The sequence below is a fragment of the Prinia subflava genome, chromosome 18, assembly GCF_021018805.1.
Source record: "Prinia subflava isolate CZ2003 ecotype Zambia chromosome 18, Cam_Psub_1.2, whole genome shotgun sequence".
Classification (NCBI taxonomy): domain Eukaryota; kingdom Metazoa; phylum Chordata; class Aves; order Passeriformes; family Cisticolidae; genus Prinia; species Prinia subflava.
Genome location: NC_086264.1, coordinates 12,797,194 through 12,823,839, shown reverse-complemented (window position 1 = coordinate 12,823,839; position 26,646 = coordinate 12,797,194). Strand labels below are relative to the sequence as shown.

General features: G+C 40.5%; 1 protein-coding gene across 1 annotated transcript in view; it reads left to right on the top strand.

The window, feature by feature from the left end:
- The window catches only part of ARHGAP10 (Rho GTPase activating protein 10), a 103,105-nt gene that overhangs the window by 15,778 nt on the left and 60,681 nt on the right, over positions 1–26,646 (top strand). Inside the window, exons 2-10 of the mRNA XM_063415242.1 lie at positions 6,259–6,354; positions 6,444–6,505; positions 15,429–15,500; positions 17,273–17,374; positions 19,008–19,118; positions 20,257–20,361; positions 22,502–22,631; positions 23,828–23,934; positions 24,233–24,327. Coding sequence (XP_063271312.1) covers positions 6,259–6,354; positions 6,444–6,505; positions 15,429–15,500; positions 17,273–17,374; positions 19,008–19,118; positions 20,257–20,361; positions 22,502–22,631; positions 23,828–23,934; positions 24,233–24,327 — 880 coding nt within the window. The remainder of the gene's footprint in view (positions 1–6,258; positions 6,355–6,443; positions 6,506–15,428; positions 15,501–17,272; positions 17,375–19,007; positions 19,119–20,256; positions 20,362–22,501; positions 22,632–23,827; positions 23,935–24,232; positions 24,328–26,646) is intronic.

The following is a 26,646-nucleotide window of genomic DNA, read 5'->3' as shown; positions in this document are numbered from 1 at the left end:
TTATGCTTCCCTACTCCCCCAGTATTAAATCTGAAATTTCTTCAGGTGGTCCAAAAAGACAGGACTAGTTTTCTATTCAGTGGAAGGTTTTTGTCCTGACTCCCTTTGTTGATAACTAGAAAAGGCTTTGTGGCCATGTAAGCAAAACGTAAACAAAATATCTGTGTTTTAGCTGTGCATCCAACTAATTATTAAGTTTTACTACCAACTGGCAAAGATCCTTGATATCTCTTCTCCAGCAGTCATGTGGATTTTCTGGATTTTCTCATCTGTCTCTCAGTCAACAAAAATAAGAAGAAAGGTAAATAAAAGTCAGTGAGTCGGTTGCATTTCTTTAGTCGGGCATTCCTGCTCTTGAATTAGCATTGTGAAATACCTCTGCCATAAGATGAAATGGCATTTACAGGTCTGCACGTGCTGGGTGGTGGGTTTTTGGTGGTGTTTTTTTTTTCCTGTGGAGTTTGTACCATATGCAACCACTCAAAAAACCTCCCCACCTTTGTTTTGGCTGGTGTCACCCCTCACAATTTCTCATGGACTTTGGTCTTTGGGGTAGAAAGGCAGAGGAGTTGCAGCTGAAGCACATTTGACAGGTTCTGCAGGTTTCTAGAGGTGCAGGGGACTGCAGGGAGTCACAAACACAGCTTGGGTGTGCAGCTTTACAGCTCTGGCAGCAGGGTGAATTGTGACTGAAAATGCCAATTCCAAAGTACAGCAGCCTTGTTGAAGCTAATCATCCTTAAAGGCTTAATGTTCTTTGTTACGTAGCTTCTGACTGATCCTGTCTGAGATTTTTGTGCCAGCGTGGCCTTCATCTGTTCAGGACGGGGAGAAACAATAGTGCCATGATCCTGATCCCACACCACAAACCTCTTTTACAATTTGCAGGCCATAATGGCAAAAATTACCTTCTGATCAACAGTGAGTTGTTATTTTTCTCTTGCAATCAAAACAGTATTTCAACACAATATATTATTTTTTATGTAGACACTGTAGTTGTCTGGGAACTCAGTCTGGGAATGAAAGCAATGCTTCAGAATTTAAACATTCAGAATGCTGATGTTGGATAAGTATCTGTAGAATAAACACATTTTTTTTTCTCTAAGTACTTTATTTCTTTCACCAGTTGAGAATGTTTTCAGTTAACAATTTTTCATCCTTAAGCAGTATGGTATATAAGCAGAATATATAAATATTCTGATTTACTTGCTGCTGAACAGCAGTAATGCACGAAAGCCCTCAAATCTGTGTTGTTCGACAAGAATTTTAATTGAAGAATAAAACATCTGGAAATCTATAATCTGGTTAGTGATCAGAATTCTCTTATGTTATCACCTTTAAATTTCCATTTCAAAATCTGTTACTAGCAGTGTAATCTCACCTTCTGAATTCATGTATCTTCACATTAATAATAGCAAGATCCTGATCTCTGAAAAGGAATTATTTCATCTCACGTTTTCTACTGCAGTCACTTTTGGAAGGCAATTCCCAGGTTGAAGAGTTGCAGATATTGCAGGAAATTTTACCAGGGAGAGCTTGGATTGTATAAATGCTTGGTCTTGTGTGTTCCAGCATCGTTTCTGGACTGGTGAAGAGTTTTCTTTTGGGAACAGGGTGTAGAGCAGTGGTGTCCCTGCTGCTGCCATTTGTATGGCAAAGAGAAACCTCTGCAGCAAATCCTGAGCTGCTGGTTTTTATCTTTGAATTTGGTGGAATGCCCTCATCATTTTCTACATTGCAAATTCGTTTTTCCTTGTTCTAATATATGATTTCATTTGTTCTGTTCCACTGTAAGAGGCACAGGGTTTGTAGGGATCAGGGAGATGGTTCTGATTCCTTTGAAGACAGATTATCTCTGTGGTGCTCCACAGGAACTTCCCTCAGAGTTGCAAGACCCTTCAGCAGAGACTTTGGGATACAGGTCCTATGTCAGGGGTGGTTACAGGAATATTTCTTCACCACTGCAGCAGTGAATTTATCTGCAGGACTGTACAATCAGGAATGGAGCTTCTCTTTTGGTTTCATAATGTAACTTATGCTGTGTTCCTGAAAAGCAGAACTGAAAGATGCAGTCACCATCTGAGCTGGCAGAGGGCTGGGGACACTTCTTCCTAAGAGCTGTTGGAGATGCTTTAGAAAAAACCTTAATCATTGCTGAGAAAAAAAAAAAAAAAAAGTGCTTTTTTTTTGCCTGGTGCCTGTGATGCAAAGAGAAAAATGCCCTTGGCAGGGTGAAGCAGGGCTGCTGGCAGATTTCAAAGATCCAACTAAAAAAGCAAATAACCAGAGCCCAGGAAGGTGTGGTGCAGCCCAGGGACAATACCAGCAGGACTTGGCCCTTTTCCCATGCTCTCATAAGATGCTACTTTATTTCATGTACAGTAATTAACATGTTAATTACATGTTTCTTGATGTGGAGAGTTATGGAGTTTGTACCCTTGTAGTTGCAAGGGTAGAAGGAGGAGAAATGAGTCAAGTCTGGTTTTGCTGATAAACTAGAACTAGAGAAGGTAGATAAATTGATACATATTTTATGTTAATGTGCTGCATACTTTCTATAGGAGAAAACAATGGTTGGAGGTTGTGGCATCTAAACAATTTTGTGTATTTATGAAAAAAAATGAGTGTACTCTCCTGACAGCTGAAAGATTTCTTTCTTTTTTTGATGGCTCTTGCAAAATATTTATCAGATAAAAATGAAGTTTTTATAAAAAATGAGATAAAAATGAGGTTTTGGTTTATATATATATATATATAAACCAAAACTCTGTTTGGTTTTAGGGAGTTGGAATGTGTTACTGCTCTTAGGAATTCTGCCACCTGGCCTGCATCTGCTAAGTTCCTAAATTAATCCTGTTTATCCACCTTGCTAAGGTAGTGACTAAATCCTGTTCGTGCTCCTGGTGTCGTGGTTTATATTGGGTTCACTGCTCACCTTGCGAAAGGGGACACAGAAAAGGAACAGAGCTGCTTTTAAAGTGTTGAGATGGTGCAATTTTGGTATAAAACATGACACCAGTCTGTGCTGCAGCTCTCAGACAAACTATTTAAAGTGCTGTGTTCCTCTGGAGCTGCTTTGTTGGCTCTTGCAGAGGTGGATGCCAGGGAAGAGGAGGGGAGAGGCCGGCTCTGGCTCAGCTTGTTCCTGCCTGTTCCACCATGGTGTGCAGCTTGCCTGGTCTTGGCCCACTGCAAAGAAAATACCTTGAGAAGTCTAATATCAGTCCTTAAAGGAGCTTGCAGATGAGCTTGGTAGCTAAATCTAAGTGTTTGTTACCTTTTAGCTTTTTGGGGAGGATGTTCAACAGAGCAGTTTTAATCCGTGTTCAGTAAAGCTGCTGGGAAAATCTGTCTTTCCTGGAGTGTATCTGTTAAAAGTCAGTGAAGCTTGAAGTTAGGAGTGAGGAATGGTGGTGTAATTCCAGTCCTTCATAAAAGCGTGATGCAGAAATGTATATATTGTTGTAGAAAAATATTAACATTCTTACAAACAGGTGTAATTCTCCTGCCTTCCAAAAGAGATCCAGAACAGCCTTAGAAAGCAATATTGTCTGTGCAATATTTCAATTTGTGCAGGACTGCTGCTTTGTGTGGCTACCACTGGCATTAGTACTGACATTAAAAAGAAGCTTGTGGTGCTGTTAAGTGAGGTTTGGCCACCTCCCAGCAGCTAATGGTGTCACGTTGGTTCAGCTCGACTCAGATAAGGAACAAAAGTATTTTCTTTCAAATCCAAATGGAAAAAATATCGAGGTTTTGCGTGGGGTACTGGGCAAACTCACAGGAGCACTTATTCCCAAGGTGTTTCAGAGCAAAGTCAGGAAGCAGGGAGCTGCTCCTGTCTCTTTTGCTGTATTTTTAAATAGTTGCAGCTAAACATGAAAGAAGTACAGTGTACGGATATGAACAATGAAAAAAAAAAAAAAAAGGAAATTAAAAGCCCTGGTGTCCTTGGATTTGGATCCCTCCCTTTTCTCCTTGGAAATCCCTCTTCAGCCTTTTGGTCAAAACATTGAGCAGATGCTTGGTTTCTTTTAGTGTTTTAGAAGGTAAATCTTTGAAATCACTCATGGGTTTGCCAGGATTCCATTGTATTCAGCAGTGTTTGGTTGATGGTTAAAGCACTCTTTGATCTTGAATGCCCAGTTCCTCCCTTTCCATGATAACAGCAGCTTGTAACAAGCAACAAACCTATTGCTGGTTTTTTATCTTTCAGTTTGGTGTTACTTTGTAAATGTGGGGATTAAAGGGAATAAAATAGTTACTCTTCAGCAGGCCACAGCATTACTCGCATAATAATCTGTGTATCTGGTCATGCTGTTTGATCCCTGGGGGAAACCATGGATCCATGAAGGGAAACGGGGGTGTTGTGTTCATGTGGTGCTGCAGGAGTCTCTTAGCATGCACCTTGCTCAACATTATTTGAATCCTTCACCTCTACAAGTAGGAGAAAATAAACAATTCCTTCCTCTAGCGAGGGGCTGGCTCTCATGTGACAGAGCTTTGGGAGGGGATTATCGGATTCAAGGAAATTTAATAAGTTTGGGAGAGCCTGTGCTGCTGGAACCATTCTCCCGTAAATAAACTCTCTACAGCCTTGTGCTGTGACCTGGCTCACAGATAAGCATAACATTAGATGGGTAAGAACCTGGTTATTTTCCATATTTAAGCCTTTCACAGCCAGCAGAACTTATTTCTTTCTCTGTCTGCTTTATGAACAGCTGTTCAGCCCACAGGACATTTGAATTCAAACACCCATGTTTGCTTTTGCATGGGAGTTTCGTTATTGCTTCCTTCAGCCTCCTTATCCTTGTTATTTCAACCCTGTGCAGCATCCTGCTAACATCATGTGGTGCAGGGTACATGCACAGGTTTGGGAGGGAACAGCTCTGTTATACAATGGGTGAGGAGAGGACTAATGAGAAATGGGGGAAAAGAAAGGAAAAGGAACAAAAAGCCTTTTTAAAATTTTTTTTTAAATTTTTTTTTAAAAAAATTATTTTTTAAATTTTATTTTAAACTGTGTTTTGCTGTTTGTCGAGTATTTGACTTAACCTTTTAAGGGGTTGAACTGAACTTCCCGTATGTGAGGTTGTACAATGACGTGATAAAATACATGATGTGTTGAATGCAGGACTGGTAATAAAATTGGGTGTTTTTTTGTTTGTTGTTGGTAAAAAACCAACCAACCAACCACAAACCAAACAAAAAACACCCAAAGAAATTACCTTCCTCCTAAAACCAGAACAAAAAAGCCCAGGCTGGTAATCTTTTAGTGCTTGTTAATATTAAAGAGCAAAATGCTTAGCTGGGCTGTTAAAGGTTCTTCTCAACCCTTCAGAACTGCATGTGATAAGAAAAAGATTATAGATTAACTAAATACTCTAAGTTGTCCTTAACTTTGACTGACAACAAAAATGTGAGTAAAACCTTCACTACTGGGTAGAGGAGTACCAGGACCAGGATATGCATCCCTTTTTTTGTCCTACTGAGCAATTCAGTCTTTCCAGAACTTGTGACATTCCCAACCTGCACGTCAGCACAACAGAAAACAGTTTATTTACAGCTTCATGAACTTCAGTGAGGCTTTATCACAATTATATTGTGACTGAATGTGGAGTCTGGTTACTTCCTGAAGAATCTTAGAGTGCAGCCTCTGACCTCAAATTGTCAGATATCAGTAGGTAAAATTTGGGTTGCTGGAAATGTTTTATAGTTATTACAAAAGAGTTTTATAAAATTGAATTTAATGCTGTACAGCTTTTGGCAGTTTAACTCCGTGGGATTTCCAGTTAAAGTGCAACAATGGTTTATGTATATTTATGTATGAGGGTTTCCCTAGTGGAGCTATCTGTGTTTAGTGTCTAGAAAATTCCAAGATGTGTGTTTGTGCTGATGAATTACGAGTGAATTTAGGTTAGCAGAGCACGACAACTGGTACAACCACACTGAGTGTTGTGCCCTTCTGTAATTACAGCTCTGTTCTCATGGCCCTAACTTGAAATGAACTGTAAGGATAGATGTAATACTAGACAGATAATCACGTGTACTTTCTACTGTACAGCCTTATAAAGATACCTGTGGGACAAATTCCTCATTAGGAATTTAGGGTTAGGTGACACTGGATGTCCTGTAATGTCCTCAGGCAGACCTGTGTAAAGAGTTTCTTGTAAAAGTTGGTTATTTTAGGCATAGAGAGATCTTCTGGCTGTCTTAAAATGACTGCTTACCCTTCAATCTGTGCTTTTTTTCTTGCAGACCTTTCAGCAGCCCAGAGAAAATTTGCCCATTCTCTGAGAGACTTTAAATTTGAATTCATTGGTGATGCAGAGACTGATGATGAAAGAGACATAGGTAGGTAAGAAGTGACTATGAGTGGCTATATTTTGTCAATGCCGTCCTGCAAGTTGATTAAACTTTTTTTTTATTGTTTTGTATTACAGATGCATCACTTCACGAGTTCTCAAACTTTTTAAAACATCTTGAAGACCAAAGAGAAATTTTGGTGAGTTGCAATAAAAGATTTAAAATCTGTGCACATAGGAAAGAGATCAAAAATGGGTGAAATTGCTTTTATTGCTTTGTTACACCAGCAAGGTGTTGATATCACTGACTTAAGTGGCAGCTCTCATTGTGTAGCCTCTGGTTTTGTAGAGTAAAGACAACAACTGGTTCTCATTGAAGGAGAAATCTGTGTGGTAGGGGTGGATAAATACGAGTTGGTTTAAAATATTCATGCCTGGATTAATTATGGCTGGAATGATTGGGAAAACCACCGTAAGTTCATTTACCATTTCCAGTAAAAAGCAAAATGAAAGAGTTAATGTTGTGGCAGGGGACACTCAGGTTCTGGCAATTGGATCCAGGATCTCTGTAGCTGCAGCTTCAATGCTGATGTGGATGTGGGATTCAGTCTGTTGTGTTTATGAACTTAGAAACCTCTGCCTTGTATTTGAGCTTCGTGGTGAGAGGCTGGAGCTGCAGACAGTTGCTGTGTTGTGTAAAGGTTCTGTGTTCTTTGTTCTGTTGCCTGTGATTGGGTGTAATTAGTGAAATGTGGCTCATGTTGGCTGCTCACAGAGCAGGGCTGACAGCTCTGCAGAACTCCTTGCTGCCTGGCTTTCCTAACTTTTCCAGGAGAGCCAAAGGGAGTGGTTTCTTTCTGGATGATTTCTTTCTGGTTCTTCTCAGCAGCTGCATGCCCAGCTTTTGTTTCAGAGCAGAGATTCATAGAACAGCTCCTGTGCACCCAGTTTTCTTCTGAGTCAGGCCAGACTCTCCATCTGGGAAATGCACTTAGATCTGACTCGATAGCAATTGTATTTCTCAGTATTTGTCATGTGATTCTATCTTTGCCTTCCTGGAAATCGGTGATCACGGCATCCCTGAGAGGAAGCTGAGACTCATCTGCTGTCTTCCCTGTTCTTTCTGCCTGCAGAAGAAGAGAGAGGGTTTCTCAGTTGTGCTTTCACAAGTTAAAACAAGTGGCTAACACTCAAAGGTGTACACTCAAAAGGTTAAAGATATACTTTAAGTAATCTGTACAAATATGTACATTTGCTTATTTATTCTTACTTAAACCACCTCTTCTGATTAGATATTGAGGTGCATGAGTATTTATTTCACGGGTGAAGTGCTCACTTAACACAGTGTTCTGGAATAGCTGGCTCTGTTACCTTTTGTCCAGTGACTTTCATATCTGGATTTGATTCAGCTGTGAAGATGGTGGTATTAATTTTTCTAAGCTTTTCTTTGGCACTCTGCGTGTGGGTATTTAGGGGTTTGGAAAATCTTAATCTGTCTTGAGAGTAATCTGAAGAAATCTGTGTGAAGGATCAATCAGTACTGATGTAGAGTTAAAAACCCCAATAATCTTGGATGTGTGATGCATTCAAGATCTGTTCAACAGGAGTTCAAGGCATTGTGTAGTGCTCCATATGTTCAGATCCTTTTAAATCTGCTGACAGTGCAGACTGCTAAATATATCTGCCAGGACAGTGGAAAGGACATAATTGTTTCACTTGTGAAAAACTAGGGCTACCAGCAGTACCTTGAATATCTCACATGCAGAGCTAGAGCTGCAGATAAAACAATATGTCTCAGGAACAGTGTTTGAGCACCTTAATTGCAGGATCTACATTATTTTCTCTCCTGCACAAGTTTTTCAATTTAATAAAGTGTTTTCCAATTTTAGAAAGAAGCAGAACAATTTCTGTCATATCCCATTGCCCAGCCTTCATTTTTCCTCTGCTGGGCATGAGACCAGATGACAGTCATGTAATTATCAGAATAGAGAATGCAGATTAGAGCTATGAGTATTTCAGGTACATCTTGTTTGGTTTTGGTGTTTCCTGACGCTGAATGTTTCATCTATTTGCTGGGTTTTGAATTTCATATGGAGTCTTCTGAAACAGCTTTGTGAATTACACATGAACTTGTGCACATTAATCTATAAAGATGACTTGTCTGTACAACAGAAAAAGAGAGTGCAAAGCCAGATCTGGGCGTGTTCCTCCCACCTCTGAGTGAGCAAAGCTGACAAGTTCAGTTACCACTGGCTTCCTCTTCCAGATAACTCCGTGCTCTCACATGCACCGACATAATTCACTGGAGAATTCTCATTCTGTTAGTTCATCATTGGGAAATGTTTGGAATTCACATTGTAAAGCTGTCACTGGTTTGGGTTTTGCTGGTTGTTAATAACACCGCTGTTTCTTCTGGAGGGAAGCGCTGACAATTGAGCAATTCATTCTTGACTGCACACTGATGCTGTTGTTTCCTGCTGCATTCCTCGACTTTCAGAGGCATCTTTTTGCTCAGTGGTGAGCTTTTCCATGCACCCAGAAAATGGGCATTATGCAGTTTTCTTTTCTGAGCAGAGGTTTTGCTTGGTCAGGATCATGTATGACCACATACGATGTCTGTGGTATGAGAGCCAGGCCAGTGTTCTGGTGTGTTGTGGTTTGCTAAGGGAAGATCTTTCTTAGAGGAAATAATAAAATCTTCACTGCAGATGAGGAAAGCTGATTTATTGCAGTGTGTGAAAACCTGTTTCTCTTTTTCTTGTTATTATCATGGCTTTGTAGTATTTTTCTCTTTAGAGTTGAATGTGTTGCATAAGAATAAACTTATTCAGCAGACAGGTCTATTAAATGGCTTTCAGTAAATAATGTTTACTAAAACCCACTGTCTATTTAATTATCTTTTTTTAAAAAAGGAAATTATGTATTGTTTCCTTATGATGCCAATCAGATTTTGGAGGGGAGCAGTTTCATGACAAGAGAATCAATGTGGGCAGAATCAGAGTAGGGCACGTCACAGCAGATGGATCACACGAGCTTTTTAGCTTTCTGTCCTTTAGGTTAGTCATGAACTTCCAGGAGATGAACAGCAAATAACTTTTCACTAGAAGGGTGACCTCAGGAGTCCAGCTGTTGTGTTTCCTGTAAGCCAAGGCTTGTGAAAAGAGTAGGAAGTGCAGAGGACAGGATTTTGCCTGAAGCCTGTATGTGAGGCAGTGGCTCAATGGTCTGGGAAATTCCCCTGGGAACAGCTAAGAAACTTCTTACCAAACCCCGAGGGGTGGTTTTGTGCAACACCTCAGAAGGAGGTGATGTGTTTTGTTACAGATGCCTCCTGGTGCTTCAGGAGTGCATAAAATACGTTTTCTCTAAGTCAGATGTGTCACCTGTGCCCTGGCTCTTTTATTACCACATGGCTTCCTCCACAGCTAAGGATGTCACTTCTTTTTTATAGCCTCTGCTTACATGCAAAGACACACAAGTATTAATGTGCTGTGAGACCTCCTTAAAAATCCTTTAGTCTATACACTGCAGGCCTTCTAAAAACCTAAAAACTCCTATGCTTGTATCCCCGATGTGTACCTGAGGCCCAGTCATTATCTGAGATTTTATAGCTGCAGGGAAAGCTCTAGAACAGTAAATATAAGTAAATAGAAGAGCAAATCATATTCTCATGGGAAGAGAAAGAATAGAGATTCAGGCTGTGCAAGTAACATCTGGTGTCTTCAGTAGTGGAACTGTATCTGCAGTTTTTAATAGTAAAGGGTTTCAGGCATAGGTCTTAATGCTCTGAAAAATTTCAGTAGCGAGTCACTGTGTGAAGTACGAAAGCTTTTTGGAGAAAATAATATTTTTTATATATTTCTCTCTCCCCCAACATTGGAGGTATCAGAATTGGCTTTTTTTTTTTTTTTTTTTTTTTTTTTTTTTTTTTTTTTTTTAATTAGGCTGAATGGCACATTTTCTTAAGGAAAACACAACTGCATCCTCTGTAAGCAGAAGAGCAGCTGTGGTGGTAAATATCTTTATTGGAAAGTAAACTTCTTTATTTAGCAGCATTGCCAACTGTTTTGTTATTGAATTACTGCTGGCTATGTCTTCCTTTCTGCCGTCTCTGTTGCACTCACTAAGGCAAAGCTTCCTTCCCAGATCTGGTTTCACTGACACTTGCTCAGTTTCGTGAGCTTTGCCTCACTGACTTGGTGGCCTCCCTCATAGCTTTGTAGAGGGGAGAAACAATCCTACAAATCAATCTTTCCAGTTGGTATGCTCAGAAATGAAACCTCTTTTATTCAAGGCATCCAATCTGCGTGCCAGTTCCTAGGTGGGAGCTGGGGACTCAGCACTCCCCTGTGTCAGAGCAGTCTGCAGGAAGGTGCATGTCTATGGCTTCATTTGCTTTTTCTTTCTCAGTAAACCTGTTTTTTTAATGGGAGAATGCTTCAATTCAGAATGGAGCAGAGTCAGGATGTGTATTTACCTCACCACCAGAGTCGTTGATGAGCCGTGTGCAATTTCCAGTGCTTCCAGTAAAGGCTGAGCCCTAAGGGCATTTTTAGGATGAAGACACGGAGGCCAGTGCTGCATTTATCTAACAACAAACTTTGATTAACTTAGGTTGGTTTAACCTTTTGGGCCACTGAACTTTGGGGAGAGCTCTTGTGGGTTGCTGCTCCTTTACAGGCCATGCAAGCAGCCTTCCTCCTCTGCTGTATCAGTACCTGGAAGGGGAGTGGGACCTGGAGAACCTGCTCCTGCTCCTGCAGGAGAAGGCAAGAGGAGCACTGAGTGCCTGGTCCTCTCTGTGAGCTCACCGTGCACCGGAGGTGGCCTTGGGGACAGCAGTTTGTCCCTGAGCACCCCTGGGAGGGGAGGAAGGGACAGTCCCGATGGAGTCATCCTGTGGGCTGGCCCTGGCTGCTCACTGACCTGTCGGGTCTTGTTGGCTTCACTGAGGAGGTGTCCAGCAGCTGGGAATTGAAATAAATCCTCCTTTTTAACCCCTCCCAAGTTCCAAGCTAGCTCAGGCCTTCTCAGGCTTTGGAGGAATATTTCATAGACAGGAAAAAGGACCCAAAGGAGGCTCTGACCCTCAGCTGCAGATCAAGATGTTTATTCCAGGTGGTGTCCAGAGGGAAAGAGGGCGTGCACAGAGGAACAGGGTCTCTTTTCTCAGCTCCTGCCAGAGAGGGGGAATTTTGGACACAGCCAATGGGGTCAGAAAGGGGAGGAAGGGTCAAACTACATGGTACAAGCTCTAGGAGTCCCTGAGGGCAGAGAAACCCTTCCCACAGGGGAATGGAACAGGGAATGAGCTGGGAATGGGTTTAACCTCTCCCTTTGAGGGCTGCAGTTGGAAAGAGTGGTTGGGGCCCTTAATCTGTGGCCTGTTCCTTATTTCTTTGGAGGACGTGGAGCTGGAAAAGGCAAGATAATCACAGTTCTGTGCAACTTCTCTGCCTGAGCAAGCGGAATTTTGTAAAATCATAAATAGATACACACAGAGCTGACAAAGTGCTTCAGGGCGTTGGAAATGTCGGATGCAGTGATCTTCTGAGGTGCTGATGGCTCTGGTGATTTTAGTGCTGCTCTTGCCAGGTTTATGCTCAAGTTGAGTGAATTCTTTGACCTCTCTGTAGGTGCTGCAAGCAGGGCAGGAGTAGTGTAAGCAGTTTGAGACTGTCTGCCCCAGACACATCGAGTTAAACATTGCTCAAAGCATTCCTGAGACTTTGACATTTGCAAAGCTGGTTAAGATTCTGTTACCTCAGACATGACCTCGTTACGTTGATTCACTTATGACTTAATTGAATGTATGTTTGTTTCATGTAGGTTTGGGTAGGCAAGAGATGTAAAGGAAGGGTTTTTTAAATGTCCTTTTAAATGGTACATTCCTGTCACAATCTGTCAGGATTGTACAGGAATGAAAATGAATGTAAGAGTCAAGACAAAAATTGGAAAAGGAAGGAACATCTAGTTTCATATTAATGAACTTAAATGCCTACTTTAATTTTTGCTGGAAATATTACATTTTAACACAATCCTAGTTCTAAAGGAAGGTACTGGTGATACAAATACATTCAGGTAATCCCTCGCTTATTTCTTATTTGCTAATTTGTTATCTATAGTTTAAAAAAAGTTGTTTTAAATTTTCAAGTTATAAATAACTGAAGAATGAATAGCAGTGTAAATAATGGGGTTTTTATCTATAAATAATAATACATCTTTTTGTAACTTCTCCTGACAAACACTGGATTCTATATACTGGAAAACAGTGGGAATTCCTCCGTTTAATCTCTGTTAATCACCTCTATTTAATTTTGTATTGGTTATATTTTAATTAGGAACTTTGTCAGTCAGAAGAACATTTCTGGAAATCATTGTTGAATTTACCAGCCTTTTTACCTATATTTTAATATATGGCCTGGTATGAAAACACAGAAAGCAAAGAGGGTGACAAATCATAAGTACCTTTATGGCAGGCACCTGGGGATGCATCTGTTAACAGAAGTTTAAGTTGTGCAAGATGAGAAATGTCTTTTTTGGAAGGAGGGGACGCTTGTTTTTCTTTTAATGAAAGAATTACTGGCATATCACCGCACTGGCAGCAGTGGAATCTGCTGTTGGCAGTCGCTGAAGAGAACATCCCGGTTTGATTTAAAGATTATTTTCTGCTTCAAACAAATTCCTGTAGTGGTTCCCATGGTTAGTGCTGCACAGGAGTAGCAGAACAAGTGATTTACAGTCAGCCCTGCTGTTTGGTGAAGCACAGCCTTTTATGCATATATTTTCCTTATATTTTTTATTTTTCCTTTGTTACATCAAGGTGCTATGGTTTTGATTTGGACTTTGTGTTCAGCATATATTCAATTCACGTTAAACTTAGACTGTTTGTGTAAAATTTCAAACAACTAATAAGCAACTTGCCATTTGTTAATTATTTTTAACCCTCTCACCACGTGAGTGCTCAGTTGTTACCTTTAAATGCTTTGGAATGATTCCAGTAACTGTGCTTGTGGAAGCTTGTGCCATCCTCTGTGAGTTTTCCTCCAAGGAGTTTTCTCCTTCACTTTGTTAGAACAGAGGGACAATTTAAAGTTTTCCAAAACAGAAGGTGCAGGAGATTTGCAGGATGGTCACAACATATCTCACGACATATCTCAGGAGTCTGGGCACCTCTTGAAACATGTGGTTTATTGCACAGGGTCATGAGCTAGAAGCATGCCCAAGAGAGATAGAGCAAGAGAGAGAGAAGGAAAAAGATGAAGATGGAAAATGATGAAAATGATGATTAGGTTCTTGTTACATTACATTATATCTGTTTTTGTCTTGAATATGCTAATTTACTATCATCCAACCAGTAAAAGACACAAATCCTATAGAATCTACATACAGCCTATTAGAAGTCCTACATTCCCATACTGTGTTACATTTTAAACCCTAAAAGCTGCTCTCTAGACCCATTTTTTCTTCCCTGCCACGTTGTCTCCCCAACCTTTGGACCCTTGGTATCCCTTTATTTGCCAAGGGTATTGTTCAGTCAAGAGGGGTTCTCCTTCAACCAGCTAAACCATTGTTTTCCAGTTGTTCAATAACTAACAGCTTAGCATCTTGCATCTCAAAGTTTGCCTTCATTTCTACCTCAGTTATAGGTTTCATATTCTTCAAGTCTTTTGCCAAGCAATCATATTTATAAGGCTTTCCTATTTCATCCTTCCCAACATCAGGACTGACTGTGTGGTTCCAATGCTCTCTACTCTGACTTGAGAGTTCTTTGCTCCCACCAAGGGTGCACCGAAGGCTGCTTTAAAATGTGTTTGGCAAAATGAGGAAATGGATGCAGAGGGAAGTTTTGTGCTCTGAAGTGTTACATGGATGAGTGTGCAGCGCCCAGTCTGGCCCAGACTTGCAGCTCCTGGGGTTTCCAGGCAGCTGCAGGTTGGGTGCTGTGGTTACAGGGAATTTGGCAGGGTGACTCCTCGGTAATCCCTGTGGCTCCGGGGATGGGCGGCAGCAGACTCACACTGCTCCTCACACTGCTCCTCACACTGCTCCTCACACTGCTCCTCACACTGCTCCTCACACTGCTCCTCACACTGCTCCTCACATCTGTGCAGTGCCAGATCTGCACAACAGCCCGTGTGTTTGGTGATAAGAACTTCTCAGAAGTGTTCCAGAGGGCCGGTTTAAGCGTGTGATGTTTTATCTGGAGATTTTCACTATAAAGGGAGGGGAAAGGGGAGCAGAGAGAGGGAAAGGCGTCTGTTGTATGTCAGGGGATTCCAGGGGGCTCTGCCTGCACTCTTGGCATCCCAGCCCAGTGGCTGTGCTAAGCCCAGTCCTGGGCATGATTTATTCTCTGGGTCTGCCTTAGGGCAGACCAAAGGATCCCCCACGCCTGCAATGCTCTTCCCGTCTTTTCCATGCTGCTGTTGTGTTCAAAAAGTACCAGCCTTTCCTGGAATTTCAAATATTTTTAAAATTTCAAGTCTTGTTTACACCTGCTCCATCTTTGGGGAAATCTCCTGTGAATTAGTAGCTGTGCAGATCAAATAAGCTACAATTTTCTGTCCCAAGATGGAATATTGTGTCCTCCTTTTTTCTTATTATTATGGCCATGAGACTTTACATCATAAGTGCACTGATGGGTGTAAATATTTGGAGATTCATATGAGTGCCTAATGGCTTTAACTGTCTTAAAATATTATTATTTGCTACTCACTGGTCTGTTCCACAGTTGTCTGCAGTGCTTCTTGTTGCAGAATTTTTTGCATCCCCTGATGAAACCCATTTGTCCTGTCTCATTCTGGTGTTCAGGCACTGGGGCCTTCAGCCTGATCTGGCACGAATGAAGCAGTGACAATTTTGAGTGCAACCTGGAAATTTCTGACATTTTTGCACTTGTTTTATTTTCATTTTCCTGATAGTGGATTGAATGAAGAATTTAGTAAGCTCGAATGAACTCAGAGATGTAATTTTTTTTGAGTCAGAAGTTCTAACTTGCATGCTTCTATTATTTTACCCCAGAGCTTGCTTGCTTTGTTTTTTTTCTTTTTATTGCTGATGCTGACTTGACTCATCAATCTGCCTACAGAAACCTAACCCATGCTTTTTTTTTTCCTTTAGGCACTCAGTGTTACTGAAACTCTGATCAAACCTTTGGAAAGGTTTAGGAAAGAACAGCTAGGAGCTGTAAAGGTTTGTCCCTCCTTGCCTTTATAAGTTTGTTTAATTTCTCTACTTGGATTGCATTGTAATAATGACATGTAATTGGCAGAAACTCAGGATTGTTTATATTTCATGTGCCCACACTTCTTTTGAGAGCTTCAGAAACAAATGGAATGTTTCAAGAAGAGAAGAATGTGTCCTTTCCCTTCCTTCTCCCCACCTCCCTTATCTCCTCTGTCTGGAATAGGAAGAATTCTGCTAACAGCCCCTTCCTAATGGGTAACCCTGCCTGGCTTTGTATTTGCCTGCAATTGCACAATCCAAGGCTGAAAAATATTAACTACCTAAAGGAGCTGGCTCATCCCTATGCTTTTAACTGCATTTTTGCCACCTGCAAGTGAGAATTGCCTTTATTGAATTTTTTGTTTTGAATAAAGAACTCATTGGCTCTGTCTGCATGGGAATAACAGGGATGAAGAGGCAAAGGACAAGATCTCATTGAAAGTATTTTTGATAAAAGTGTTTGGTCATTTTTTAAATGTTGTCACTAAGTTGTGAATATTTTAAAAAAAGCAAAGTAAACTTCATGTATTAAGTACAGACTAGACTTGGATAAAAGTAACAAGGACAAATTTATATCTGTCTACCTTCCTTCTTGTAGTGAGAAATTTAAGTGCTCATTAAAAAAGTAGAAAAGAAAGAAACCAGCATTTTCTTACAATTTTCTGTTGTAAAACTCAATACATTTTCAAAATACCTGCATATGATTTATTTTACAATTTTGTGACTTCATCACCAGTGATATTTAGTAGCCATACAATGTTTTACTTATGGGAGCACTGTGCATTTTGACTTTGGCAGGAATGATTAACATGTTGTGCATATGATTTCAGTGTTCATGAACTGAAAATGCTCTGTTGGTCATAAATCCTTTCAGTTCAGTGCTACAATGAGCTTTGTGTAATTTTATGGACTTGAGAGAAGTATATTAGGTGACCCAACCAGCACACAATAAAAACTTGGTCTGTAATATAGCCAGGGAAAAAGAAAATCTGTTCTGAATGTAGCTGATTGTCACAGAAGCAGCTGTGTGATGAATGCATTATTTCAGCAGTATTTTTGCTGTTAAAGAATATTGCTGGTTATGGGGTGAGAACTCCTACTGCCTAAATTATCTCAAATAGAAGTCTTACATAATTGTATAATGTTTAAATATTCATACATGTCTATGAGAGTTTCTCTTGGGATGCTATGATACTAAGTTTTATGGATTTTTAATTTTTTATTGTGTTTTTGTCATGGGCACAACAAAACTCTGGTAGAAACAGGAATTCAGCACTGAGGTTGTTATGTAGCTTTAAAATGAAGAAATCCTATGGAATATAAAGGTGTATTTGCTTTGGGTTTCAAGCTGTTGGAATTCTTCCCTTGTCAATTTTAGAAAGTTATTTTTTCAGTGAGACTGGTAATGCCTTTTATTCAAAAACAAAGTGGTGTGGATGATGCCTGTAAGTAACAAAAAATGCAATAAATCAAGAAGAGGTCAGGTTTTTTTCTTTTTTTACTTAGAAGATGTAAGCATCTGTGTGATGCTTACATGTGTGAAGCTGCACCATAATGATGCAATGGGATTTCATTTTAAATTAGCCTTTAAATTATTTTTTAAAATGAGATAGAACATTTTTCTCTGCTTGTTGGATCTATGATAATTTTTTCTTTGTTCCTAATGAACTAGAATTTTCAAAGCAGAAAAATAGTACACTTTTATATTTACATGGTTGCTACTTTGTTTCTGTGTCTAGGAGGAAAAGAAGAAGTTTGATAAAGAGACAGAGAAGAACTACAGTTTGTTAGAGAAACATTTGAATTTATCAGCTAAGAAGAAAGAGCTACAATTACAAGAGGTATCGTTGCCTCTCTTATTTTAAGCAGGCTGAAGGCTTTGGAATAGGTAAATATGCAAATGCAGAAACAGCATTGTCAGTGCTAAAGCAATCCTCAGCTGGAAAGGTTGGTACATGTCCATCCCTGTGGAGGGAGGAAGAAATAAGGAACAGTGCTCCAGCTGCTTTTAACAGCTGGCCCATTAACAGAAAGAGAGTTATGAGACAAAGGAAAAACACCTCTTCAACCCATTTCAACAGATTGGGAATACAATACTTGCTTTTGGTTACATCTGTCACATCTTGCATTGCAACCCAAAACTACAATGCAGCTTGCTGGGTGCAAGGGGAGGCTCAAAAAACAGAGAGGTGCTAATATATTCTGAATTGTGTGGTGAGGCAGATGTCCTTGCAGATCCCCTCCAGAGCCTCTTTGCAGGGTCTGTGGTACCCCTCATGTCTACATGATTAGAAGTTTAGCTGACAACTCAAACCATTCCTGTGCTGGTAGGCTGACAACTCAAACAGTTCCACAGTTTATGGGGTGCATCACAGTGGCATGGCTTGTTGGAACACATTCCCTGACTGAAATACTTGTCAGGGCTTTATTTATTGGATGGAATTCGTGGTTATGCCCCTTTAACTGCTGACTGTTCTCCAGAGCAGAGCAGTAAAGCCAAGCACAGCTTAAGCCAAAACTGTCTCAAAGCTAATTTGGCTTATCCTCTTAAAGCACAGCAGTCACTGTTCTGCCTGAAGGATGAGTCTCAGTATTTAAGAAAGAGTCTGAGAGTAAATCTTGTCCTTTCACCTACCCTTCCTTCACTTCCTTTGATAATTCACTGCAGAAGCATTTTGTATTATCTTTGTGGGCAAAGACTAAGTGTTAGTTACTCAGAGTACCCTTTTCTTTAATATATTTTAATAACAACTTCTATTACCAAATTCTAAACTTCATTTAAATGAATCTTACATGTACCTTAAATAATAACTTCATAACATAATAAATACATGCTAGAAAGTGAAATATTTATATGCAGATGGATGGCAGCTGAAACATAACTGTTCAGCATCAGTATGGTGTTGGCATTTCTGCAAAGCTCTGCTAAATATCAGCTCCAGGTAGAAAGGCTGCATTGTTTAGATACTTGATCCTCTGGGGAAACTTGTGGAGTGTTCTGCCAATAAGTGAACTCTTTTTCTCTTGCATTTCTTGCCAGCCAGAGTGAGCACAGGTGTGGGATGGGTACAATAGCATTCTGGCTGTTTACAACAGTTAATTAGGTTAAACTTGGAGCACCAAAATTGCATTTTCTTCCTTATTTTGATTGGTGAGACAATTTCCCCCTTTTCTAATGGAAGATGCTCTCAGCTCCCACTCTCTGTTTGGTCAGGTATCTTTGCAATGCTGTTAAGAGTTGGATTCCCTAGAAAAGAAGCCTGAAGAGGTGTTGCTGGAATTTTTAGAAAACTCCAGCCTCATGATTCAAAACAGCATCTGTTACCTGGTGAAAGGGAATAGCTGCTACTGCTTAAAAGTAAATGAATGATCTGTGTTGTAACAAATCCCTCAAACACGGTGAAAATTATCTGCTTAAATGTGTGTGTTGTCTGCAAAGTGTGTGTGAACCTTCAGGGTGTGCTCTGTGTGCAGGCAGATAACCAGGTGGAGCAGAACAGGAAACACTTCTACGAGCTGTCCCTCGAGTACGTGTGCAAGCTGCAGGAGATCCAGGAGAGGAAGAAATTTGAGTGTGTGGAGCCCGTGAGTATCAGTGAACTCAACCCATTCTGCCTTTCATAAGGCATGAAGGAGTGCATTTGGACAAAAACCAAGCTCTGCTTTGTGGAGAACACAACAAATTGTGTGAATTAACAGATTAAAACCACCCTGTTACATCTGCACAGGTTCCTAGTGCAGATAAATTTATCCAGGCACGCCAAATCTTCCCTCAGTAAGAAGAGCTGATTTGGACCCACTGATGCTGATTTTCAGAAAATGAGTGACACCTTTTGTTGTACTCCAAAAAACTCAATTCACATTGTGAGATAGAATAGAGGACTCAAGAGATGCTGGTGTCAGGATCCTTGCCAATTTTCTAACCAATGAAATGTTACTGCTGACTAATGCAATTAGAGGAATCTAATTTTAATTATGAAGGATGGGCTTAGAGGCCTGCTGGTAAAGAATTGCAGACATAAATGAAAAGGCTGCTGGATAAGAAGCTCGTTACTGGGTAGCCTGATATGTTTAATTTCACTTGCAATTGAATCTGTGCACAAATCAAGGGGTTTAATTGAATTTAGATGAAAATTGTGCATGCACTCTTGAGACTTTCATAAATCCATGAGAAGAACTTAATCTAAAATTTTCTGAAATGTACATTAACTTGGTATTTTGTTCTTTTAAATTGAAAAGCTGAAGTCAGCATATGCTGAGGGGGTCACTGCTGGTTCTGGCAGAAAGTCAGATCTGTACACAAGAAGCAGCAGTGGGAAAAGCTTCCTCCTTCCAGCAAACCTGATGACTGATGTGAAACTCATCTCCACGTGGTCATTAGAGAGAGGGATGACCAGGGGAATGGTGACTGAAAGACAGAATGATCATTACCTCCTGCACAAAAGTGTGTTCCAGACATCAAATGTTACCCAGGAAGGTTTGGGATATGCATTCCCTGTGGGCAAATGGAAAGTGGAGAGCAGTTGTGAAATTCCATCCAAAATGTCTGTATACATAGATCACCGTTTGGATTTAAATATCACTCATGAACTGTAGGCATTAGTGGAAATTTATTTTTAAATAGTCCTTTTGTAGTCTATCTTTCCAAAAAACCCTATGTGCAGCAATTGTATTAAAGGAAATAGATTCTTTTGTTCTAACAAGTCTTTTGTTTCTATTTCAGGTGCTATCATTTTTTCAGGGTTTATTCACTTTCTATCACCAGGGATATGAACTTGCTAAAGACTTCAATCATTACAAAATGGCCCTGCAGATAAATATCCAAAATGTAAGTCGAGTTTACTGTGAGTAAAATCACTTGCTGAAGTTGCTGCGTGTGCAGTGTCTGTATTGCCAACACTTAGTTCCATGTGCTGCATTGCCTGTGAATTTTGGGGATATGGTGCCATCTCCTGGATATCCAACCACATCACTGAACAAACCATCAATTCCAACGAGTTATTTGTAATTTCTAATTATACTGTAAAAAACAAGGATCAAGTAAAGGCCTTCAGGCCTTTCATTTTTTTGGAGACAGAAATAATGCAAGGATTATTTAAAAATGACTGAAGTCTGTTAAAAATGCATACAGCACTGGAGAATTCAGAGTGTGGGTGATGAAATACAAAGTTTTCAGCATTTTGGGTGTGCTTTGAAATGGAGTTTGTGCTGGTCATTTCCCTTTAGGGTTACATGATCCATAACTAAGAAAAGGGAAGAAGAGCAGCTGGTCACAGCAGTGTGGAGTTTGTTTGTCTTGCAGCAGCCCTGTCAGATGAGATCATCCCTGCTGGTTTGGGGTGCAGAACTGTGTGAGGAGACCTGGTATGGGCACCCTTGGCCTGTTTGACAAAATGTTGTGTTCCCCCAAGGACAGGCAAACGGGGTTTACTGGTTTAGTGTGGCCTCACCCCAAATCTCCCAGTGTGGTGTGGACTGGGAGAGCAGGGGAGGAGGGGAAGGCTGCAGCAGAGGGCCTGGCAGAGTGAATGAATTTATGAATCTCACTCAGAGGAGCTGGCTGTGCCAGAGGCCCCTTGGAAGGAAGCAAACCACACACCTCACTGCAGGCAATCAGTTCCTGATGGTGCATCTGTTTTGTTGGCCTCTGAGGGCATCTGGAATTAAGACACAGAAACTTCTTGGAGAGGACAGTCTGTTTTTAGAGCTGGTTGCAGTTGTAATGCACTCAGTGACGTGGTTGGCGTGTCCCAGGACCATCCCTTTATTCTTCTTCCTGTATGTTCAAGTGTCAAGTTTCCTTTTGAGCTGTTGTTTAGTTTGAGAAGGGGAACTAATTAGTGGTAACTTCATCAGCAGGCTTCTGTGGTAGAAGCCAGTGCTTGTGGGGGAAATGTCAGGCCAGACTTGCTTCTTCTCTGTGCTTAACTGAGTGAGGAGCAGCACAGAGGGGAACTGATGCCACATGAAACGTGAGAGGGAAACTCTGATACAGTTTTGAAGAGCTGGGTTTCAGAATATAGAGGAAAAAGAGCCAGTGGAGTGATCTGGAAAAGTGATGAGCACTAAGAAATAAAGCTAATCTCAGCAGCTGCATTTTCAATTGGCTGAATGGTATCACAGTGTGCCTCACCAAATTCTAAAGAGCTTGAGCTTTGCAGCTCAAGTTTTATGAATAGATGGAGGCTGTAGACAGAAGGCAGAACAAGGCTCAGCAACTCTCCGAGGTGAAAGGAGAATAGAAGGAGGCATTTGAAAAGATTGTGAGAGGACATGACACATTCTCCTCTGTGCTGAGGAGCAACAAGACATCCCAAAGGAAAAATGAACCGGGGTTTGCCTGTGGTGCATCTGAGCTGCTGGCAGAACACTGGGTTGATGTGTTAGAAACTGAAGGGTACAAGATCCAGTACAGACAGCCTAGCTAAATATGGAGAGTGATTTAGGAGCTGCCAGCTGTAGTAGTTGCCTTTCCTTTCATTCAGGTTGTCTTTACTGTGAGAATTATCCCGTGGATTTCCTCTCCACAGCCTCACCACAAACCCTGCCTCCCTCTCAGTGCCTGTCTCCTCCCCTCAGACAAAAGAAAGAAAAAGCTCACCCCAATCTCAGCTCTGGCACCTGGAGCATCTCCTGCCCCTCCTCCTGCACTGACCTTGTGTTCTGCAGAGCTGTTCTTGCTCCACTCTCTGGCTGCATTTGGCTTTGTGAGGTTTTCCCTCCCAAATACCTGATCCCAGAGGCGCTGCTGTGGTCACTGAGGGCTCAGCCTTGCCCAAAGGCTGGTCTGCCTTGGAACTGTCCAGCTCTGGCTCTGTGGGACACAGAGGAGGCTCCTGTCACCTTCTCACAGAGCCCCCCACCTCCAAAACCCTGCTGTGCAAACCCAGTACTGATCCCCATCAGCCAGGGAGAATAAATCTTTCTTCCACTCTCCTTACCAAAGGCTTTTTGCTGTCTCCTTCTAGACACGAAATCGTTTTGAAGGAACCAGATCAGAGGTGGAGGAGCTCATGAACAAGATCAGAAGGAATCCTCAGGAGCATAAAAGAGCAAATCACTTCACCATGGAAGGCTACCTCTATGTACAGGAGAAAAGTAAGGTGTATTTTGTATTCTATGGTGCCCATATTGGGCATAGGGGCAATTCTTATCTCCACAGGTAACATGAAAATGCAAAGAATTTAGAGTTAATTAAAGAGTCATCTAAGTATATTTTCAAAGTTTCCAACAGCATTGTTACTGTGGCTCATAAAGAGAATATGAAGCTGAAAATGTGACAGTTTTTAGTAAAAGTGACTAAATTCAGGGGAAGTTTTGTTTGACCAACATCTTATTTTTGATCCCTTACTAATGACCTCCCCTAGAACTGTCAAACATTTGTTGTCAGCCAGCAACACGAGTTGTCAAATTAGCCTCTGAAATTGGAGTGTGATGGAATTGAGTGTCATTTCCTTGATTCATTGATACACTTTCATTACCTAATTGTGATGATAGGGTCAAATAAAGCAGGCTATATGTTAGGTAGCTGGTGTTAAAATTCTTGCTGAGAAGGTGCATGTCACATAAATCATATCCTGTCAACACTTCAAACAATTATAAATCTTTCTCACACTAGTAAAAAAGCCAAACAAGATGCAGAGCTCCTGTTGCTCAAGGAATGACAATTTATTGTAATTTATTATTTATTTTTCAACGTTTTGCATAAATCATGTTTTTGCCCTTATAGACTGAGAAGATTCACTGCAGACCTATTTTGTAGGAAAATTAAAGTAATAAAAGTGAGGAGATACAGTAAGCTGGGCTCTAAAGTGTATTCTGTATAGGGTATGCACTGATTATTAAGAGAGAGTTCTGGTGACAGAAATTGTGAACAATTAATCAAGAGATTGTTTAGAACGTGCAACAGAGGTTTGTAATCTGTGGTTGTTTAGCTTCCAGTTACCAGGTGTAAATCCAGCTTTCTGTCTTCTGCTAAATAAAGTCTCAAGGGGTTATTTATTTTATAGGGAAAAGTTATTTTGTCTGTAGTGGCGAGAGAAGATACATGAATAATTCTTTCCATTTGTCATTAAGCATAAGAGTGAAGTAGCACAACATGCATCAGTTTTTAGAATAATAAACAATGGTTAGCATTTGTATGATGTTGTATAATATTCTTAATTTGTACCTTTGCCTTAAATGCTGCATCATTAGGAATTAAGTAGGGCTCTTAAGTGTCATTTTAAAAGCAGGAGAAGAGAATGCAGAAACTGGAAAAAGTGCATATTACTGATTGTTTTTGTGCTGTGCAGGGCCTGCTCCCTTTGGCTCCAGCTGGGTGAAGCACTACTGCATGTACAGGAAAGAGACAAAGAAATTCTCCATGATCCCGTATGAGCACAGATCAGGAGGGAAAGTTGTACGTATATTTAAATATTCCACTCTTGCACTTGTCCTGCGTTCAGATCAGAGTGTGTTAGATAAGATATGCCAAATACTCTCCCCCTTTACCCTCCTTGTCCTTTCTTCCATCTTTTATGTTATTGTGTAGAAAAGTGAACTGCAAACACGGGCAAATTCTGGGCAAGTGTCAGTTTTCAGTATAGCTTTTCCCATTTAATATAAATTTGCTTTACTTGCCTTGTACAGCTGGCTTACTGGAGCTTATAAAAACTCACCAAAACTGGGTCAAGCTTATAAAAACTTTCTTTTCACAGGGTGATGCAGAGCTCTTTGTCCTCACATATTGCACCAAAAGAAACACAGATACAATAGACAGGCGGTTCTGTTTTGACTTGGAAGCTTCAGACAGGTAAGCTTGTGAATCACACCAGGAAGAGCTCTTCTTGAGTAGTAGTGAAAACTGCTGCAAAATTACTGCAAAATTCTGATTTCTTCAATCCTCAGGCAGAGTTCCTGTGGGAATGGTCACTGGAGGAGCAGGCAAGCCCTGCCATGGCTCACTGGATTTTACCTCAGCTGTTTGTAGCAGAAACAGGGAGGAATTAAACTTAAATTGCCTGAGCTCACATTAAAGAAAAGCACAAAGTTAAGAGGAGATATTAAGAGTTGTTATCATAGTGAAGAAACGTGGCATAAATGGAAATATATAGAGCTATAGTGAAAGGCTGATGGCAGTAATAATTTATATAGGCATGGCAATGTTGTACCACAGTCCTGCATTCCAAAGTGATGGGTTGCTGAGGAGATATTTTCAGACTGAAATAAAGTTTTTGGGATTTTTATGCCTGGTATAATCACCCACTGCACCCTGTGCCACGTTCTTGGCACTGTCTCTTTGAAGCACCACTTGTTGCTCTATTTCTAAAGAAAAGACTTGCTCCTTTTTTTCTCTAAATGATCTCAAAATCTGATAAATAAATAAACCTTTCAGCAGCATTCTAATTTTCCTTCATTTATGAAGGTGAGGGTACCCAACTTGATAAGGTATTCCAAATAAATAATTTGTGGTAATGGTACATTCTTTTGATGCAGAAATGGATCATGTCTGGAGTTAAATGTTAGATATAAATTAGTGGATTGCTGCTGATATTTCCATCCACCCCTCCTGAGCTGCTTTTAATTTATATGTTTACTCCTTACTTATACCAATTAACTACATGCTAATTAATAATATAGTAGGTCTTCAAGTTTTATAGACTTTTGGGGTTTTTTTGCATCAGATTTTTAGTGTTTTCCCCTTCCAAAGCCAATCTGTCAGGCCCCTGTGCTGTGATTGCTGATGGTGTGCAGATCTGTGAGTATGTGCTCACACTTTACTCAGTGTGAGCAGAGCTGTGTGACCAGGCAGGCTGGCCTGAGGGTGCTCATTCCACAATAATGTGGAATAAAGGGATGTGAAACTCCCTCTGCATCAGGAAACTTCCAGCCCACATGGCAGGATGGTCGTTTACAGCACAGGGGATGTTTGTCATCACTCCACAGCGTGGTTTGAACTTCAGTTTTTGTGTTGAGGAGGGTGTGGGTCTGTTCAAAGGTGTCCCAGCAGTACAAAAGGGAATAAAGATTTCTACTCAGGCACCAGCTCCCCTTGGGTCAGGGCATTGCTTGGCCAGCAGGGATAACAGATTTCAAACTGCTAAAATGCTAAAAAACTGTGAGAAATGTCAGTCTGTCCCCGTCTGTGTGTCCTCTGCTCAGTGGTGTGTCTGCAGTTTATACAGAGATGGATGCAGAGCAGGGTTTCCTTGATCCTGCAACACTTTTTTTCCTTCTCTTTTCTGGTAAAAGGGAGAAAATCTAGTTCATCTTTCTGTCTTGATATAATAGACACAGTTTGATGCACTGTGACCTTGGTATCAGACACTTTTCTTTCAATAACGTGTGTGTAGCACGGAGATGTTCCCATGGAGATCAGTTCTGTGGTGCAGGCCATTACCTTGTTTCCTTGGTATCACTTCAGGGCACGCTCATCCCTCAGCTCTCCAAGTTAAACAATAACACAGGCCTTGGGGTTTTCTTTGGTGCTGTGCTTTGGAAGGAGGCAAGACCATAAAATTTTAGGGGAGGCTTTTAAGTAGCAAACATTCAGCCTTGTGTGTGACTTAAGCGTAACTTGGAGCTAGCTGAAAATTTGCATTTTTTTTTTCAAAAAAATGGTTTTATTTTCTTTTAATTCTGATATTTATGGCTCCGAGGGTGCTAAGATTCTGGGAAGTGATACATTTTCTGTTCCTAGTACTCCATGTTTACTTGAAGGTAACTAGTGGTAAATGGTAACTAGTTTTGCTGGGTTTACTTGAAGGACTAGTGGTAAATGTAGAGAAATTTAAATCTTAAGGAGAAGAGTGGAGGCCTTCTAGGATAGAAAAAAGTTATTTTATTGATAAAGACCATTATACTTCTGAAATACTTCCTAGATTTTAATTTTTTCCAGTACACAATGAGGGAAGGTTTTGTTTCCTCTGACTTTATTTTGAAGACAAATAAATGATATTTCATGCAGCAAATACTGAGTTTGATGCATTGCTTCTAGGTTGATACTCTGATACCTTGCCAGTTGTAGTTTAGTGAAAGAATTAAATGGTTTGGTTTTCATTTTTTACTGAAATAAGATGTTTGTTTTCATTAGATATTTACTTGGAAGCCATGATCGTTGTTGCTGCTTTAA